Source organism: Cynocephalus volans, chromosome 6 (assembly GCF_027409185.1).
Source record: "Cynocephalus volans isolate mCynVol1 chromosome 6, mCynVol1.pri, whole genome shotgun sequence".
Taxonomy (NCBI): domain Eukaryota; kingdom Metazoa; phylum Chordata; class Mammalia; order Dermoptera; family Cynocephalidae; genus Cynocephalus; species Cynocephalus volans.
In genome coordinates this window covers 15,599,796-15,604,710 of record NC_084465.1, presented here as the reverse complement: position 1 = coordinate 15,604,710, position 4,915 = coordinate 15,599,796, and the positions used below count along the sequence as shown (strand labels likewise).

The 4,915-nt window shown below is 40.2% G+C and overlaps 1 protein-coding gene across 1 annotated transcript; it reads left to right on the top strand.

The window, feature by feature from the left end:
* The first annotated feature begins 420 nt into the window (after positions 1-420).
* On the top strand, positions 421-1,416 carry TAS2R3 (taste 2 receptor member 3). The gene has a single exon (XM_063101005.1). The coding sequence runs from the start codon at positions 466-468 to the stop codon at positions 1,414-1,416; it is 951 nt and encodes a 316-aa protein (XP_062957075.1). The 5' UTR covers positions 421-465.
* Positions 1,417-4,915: the final 3,499 nt, after the last annotated feature.

Genomic DNA, 4,915 nt, shown 5'->3' with positions numbered 1-4,915 from the left:
TCTCTCCTTAGGAACAAGACCTCTCACTCTTCTGAGTGATTCTGTGCCTGCTTGCCTGGATGCCCCCTCCTTCTTTAGTGCCTTTGTGCTCCGAGAGGCTCAGAACCATACTCCCTTTGAAATTGAGTCCAAGTCCTCCATTTTCTTTGTGACCCAGATCTCTTCCTTCTCTCGGTGACACTGGACACTCCTCTATTTGCATTTTAGCAGAGAGCTGCTGAGTTTAGGATCATAGATGGAATGAGACAAACCCTGTTATCTGGGAAGAGGACAGACTAACCTGAAAGAGCCAGAGAGGATTCACTAAACTGTGCTCTACGACAGACTAAATTGGGCAGAGACAAGAGACAGGTACAGTGAAGCCACAGGTAGAGGGGATAGGTTCACAGAGAAAAATTTCAAATCAGCAGGGAGGTTATATACATCCACAGAAAGAACAAAGATCAAGGCTGCCTAATTGCTGAAATGTTGGGACACGCTGAGAGAGTGTCCCTGGTTCTGTCTGTCACTGAGTTTACTCTGGGAGTTCTGGGGAATGGTTTCATTGGGTTGGTCAATGGTAGCAGCTGGTTCAAGAGCAAGAGAATCTCTTTGTCTGATTTCATTCTCACCAACCTGGCCCTCTCCAGGATTGTTCTGCTGGGGATTCTCTTAACTGACGGTATCTTAATAGTGTTCTTTTTCAAAGTCCACGATTCAAGAATAATAAGGCAATTGATTGATATTTTATGGATATTTACAAACAATCTGAGCATTTGGCTTGCCACCTGTCTCAGTGTCCTCTACTGCCTGAAAGTTGCCAGTTTCTCCCACCCCACATTCCTCTGGCTCAAGTGGAGAGTTTCCAGGGTGGTTGTGTGGATGCTGGTGGGCTCACTGCTCTCATCCTGTGTCAGTGCCATGTCTCTGATCCATGAATTTAAAGTCTATTCTGTCTTCCACGGAATTGATGGCAAAGGGAACGTGACTGAACACATCAGAAAGAAGATTAATGAATATGAGCTGATCCATGTTCTTGGGACTCTGTGGAACCTCCCACCCTTAATTTTGTCCCTGGCCTCCTATTTTCTGCTCATCCTCTCCCTGGGGAGGCACACACGTCAAATGCAGCAAAATGGTACCAGCTCCAGAGATTCAAGAACGGAGGCCCACAAGAGGGCCTTAAAAATCATACTCTCCTTCTTCTTTCTCTTCCTACTTTACTTTCTTGCTTTTTTAATTACATCATCCAGTCATTTCCTACCAGAAACTAAGATGGCTACGCTGTTTGGTGAAGTAATTACAATGTTTTATCCTGCTGGACACCCATTTATTCTCATTCTGGGGAACAGCAAGTTGAGGCAGATGTTTGTGGACATGCTCCGGTGTGAGTCTGGTCATCTGAAGTCTGGATCCAAGGGACACTTTTTCCCATAGAGCAGCAGAGGGCATGGGATGGAGCCCAGGAGTCCATTGACCTGGCTCAAGACTACAGGACTCTTCCAGACCCTCCCATGGTACCAGTTCTATAATATCAGTAGGAAAGGGATACTACTTCACCCCTGGTACCACCTGGGGATGCGTTACAAGGTGAAAGCCACACTTCTCACAGCCTCTTTGTGTGTGGGTTTTTTGGAGGGGGTAAAACAGTCTTTGGGAAATGTCAGTGTAGTAAGAACACTCTCACTATATAGACATGGAGCTATATTTTATTAACCATCAGCTCAACCTAATGAGTCTGAATACTGGTTTCAACATAAACTTGGTACTCACAGTGTGAACTTATATGCATAAAATAGAGTTGGACTTGAGGGAAAGAGCAAAAGCTTTGCAGTCTGGTAGATGTGGATTTGAATTGTGGTTCTGTCAGTTTTTCAAGATTTTTGGCCTCGGGTGAGTTACTTTAGTTACCTGTCTGGTTCTCTTTTTCCTCTTCTTAAAATGTGGTCTATAACACTGACTTCACAGGGTATTAGAGATTCATTAGACAATGTGTGCCAATGTTTTAGCACAATATGTTATGTAAAGTATGCAATAGATGAAGGCTATTATTGTAACTAACAATGAATTATGCTGCAACAGAAATTTCCTTAAAGTACCAGTTTCCACAAATCCACTGTGATGATGAAAGCAGTAGAATGAAAATCAAGACCCTTGGATTCTACGTTCCAATCTAGTCTTGCATTTCATTATCACTTTGCTAAAGTAAAGTTTCAAGTTTTTTATTTTTTAGATTGGGCAAAAGACCAAGCAGTTCCTTTTCTTTTCTTTTTCTTTTTTTTTTTGACCAAGATGCATATCTGTTTTTAAAATTGTAGTGTTTTATGAAATATAAGTAGTTTTTATAAGTTTAATCAATTTTATATAAATTGAAGGAATTGATTTACTTCCTGTCATTGAACAATTTTGACAAGTTTATGTGAATATTACTGTTTCTTATCATAAAGAATTCTCAGACTTGTGAATATATTCATGGCATTTCTGAATTTGGATTTCTAGTACTAATAAGACTCTGAAGTGTAGAGTACTATGATTAAGATTGTGGACCCTGAAACCAGATAGCCTGAGCTAAAATCCTGACCTGGTCCTTATGGACTAGGTGGTTTTGGGGAAGCGTCTTAACTTCTCTCTATTTCACTTTCCTCATTTGTAAAATGGAAATAATATATATATAATATATATTATTATATATATATTATATATATATTTGATCAGGTTATTGGAAGGAATGAGTGAGTTAACACATGAAAACTGCTTAGTGTCCTACATGGAATAAACACTTGATAAATAGTGATGCTATTGTTGTTGTTATTTCATAAAAGGGGATGTATTTTGACATAGCATGAAGGATCATCACATTACTTGACATTTGGTCGTATGTAACCAGAAATTAATTTTAAGATTGTTCTGGGATTTGTATATTCATTTCTAAAGTTACAGGAATAAAATGTCTTTTGGTCTGCATAGTTTGGTTTTTATTGATACTTGCCTCTTGAAGCTGCCAGGAAAATTCTTATATCTGACACAGCCTTAAATTCCCTTTAGAAAAGGTATCTACTGAAATTTTAAAGAAAGATTTAAGATTCACTCATAATTTAGTAAAATATAAGAATTCTAAAATTCGTATTTCCCCACACCTAACAGTTCTGCAATTAATAAAAATCTGTGCGTTTATGCAGCACAGAGGAGTTTGTAGAAATCCATGTTGTCTTGATTGGCATCTGCTGTGTCCACCCCGATCCCATGCTCAGCCTCACCCACTCTTGAACACTTCAAGAAGTAGTCCCTACTTTTTGTTACTTTGACAACTTCTCTGCCTAGCTCAGACCTCGTGGTTCTTTAACCCTTACCTGAACTCCTGATTATTGGCTCAGGTGTTGGGATTGTCCTCTCTTTTAATCAAACATAACATCTCACTAGAGGTTTTGCATGGGCTGTTTTTTGGCTCTTGGTGACTTCAGCTGACTTCTGCAGAGATCACCTTCGATGCCCACCATGGCCACATTCAATCCTACCCTGACCTAACAGATTCAGATATGGTGCAGTGAACACATGACATTGCCACTACTGCTCATTCAATTAGCACCTGTAGTGTAAGTGGAAGGTTCAGAACCCCTGGGCGGGAGTCTGAGGTGGTAGCCCATTTGGTTTCCTGAGAGGAGATGTGGCACTCCCACCCAACTCCACTCTCAACTCCCTCTTTCAGAGAAATTTGGAGGTAACTCCTGGAAAACCTCAAACTTCGTTACATGACTTCCTCCATGCAGGGATTGCCATTTATCAAAAGTGGGGGTGGGGGTGGGGGTGGAGGTGGGGGTAGGGGGCATGGGTCTCGATGGTGAGAGAGTTGCTGAGGAAAGAAGTCTCATCTGTTGCTAGATGCACAGTGATGGGAAGTCTGGCTGATTTGGAGAGGATTTCGTCTTCTAAATCTATCAGGAGGAATGCCTGAACTGCCAGCTCCTCACTGAGTCCCAAGGCATGGGAAATAATTAGATCCAGTTTTGAGAAAACCTGGAAAGTTCTACCTTATTTTGTTTTGCTTTGAATTAATTGGCTTCAGTTGCTAAACCTCTTAAAAATTTTAAATCTAGTTGCTTCATGCTAAAGGGACTAGGGCATGGCTTTCCTCTCCTACGACCAGGTACCTTGGATCCAAGTATGGGGATGCAATTTGTCTCTGCATTTAGTCCAATTACATGCTGCAGCTGGTTCCTAAGGCCCACATCCCTTCCAAACACATCTATTCCTTGGTGTATCACTGAGAGCTTTAACACATGAAGCAACAGCAACTTATGACAGGAGCTCATGAGACCTTCCAATTTTCCATCAGGGACACTTATGTTCCATGTACCATAAGACTACTTCTCATTTTTAATACCCTCATTTTTAATATTTTAATACTCTGATCTCTTGGGCCAAGTTCATAGATCTGGACTCTTAATGACATTGAACCATTGTTTGGGTCTAGGAGTATTATAAATCAAAACAAACAAACCAATCAAAAAACATTCCAACATTTCTCAAACAATTTCAGTGCCTGCCATTGCTCTTTACATTGTACAGTTTCTCTTGTATTTTCCAAAGGTAGATGAATAGGGGTACCTAAAGGGTCTTAAAGTTGTGTTTGTGATGTTCTGCTTTGGGATGGATAGAAAGGAAAATCAATGATATTTGCTTAATTGTGCAAGAGGTTATGTTTCAAGAATGCAGAAGTGACCTATAAACTCTGACAACTGCTAACAACAGATTTTATTTTCTGGTGTTTTCTCATTTTATCAGAATAGAAAAATACACAGGTAGATAGCAGCTAAGAGTGTTTGTTAGAGTTAGTTCTGGAGTCAAACATACTTCAGTTCAAATCTTGACCCCACCACTTACTAGATGCATGATGCTTAACAAGTTACTAAATCTCCTTGGACTTCACTATAAAATA

What these genes read in the sequence shown, in the direction of transcription:
- TAS2R3 (XM_063101005.1), top strand. Translation starts at nt 466, where the DNA reads ATGTTGGGACACGCTGAGAGAGTGTCCCTGGTTCTGTCTGTCACTGAG.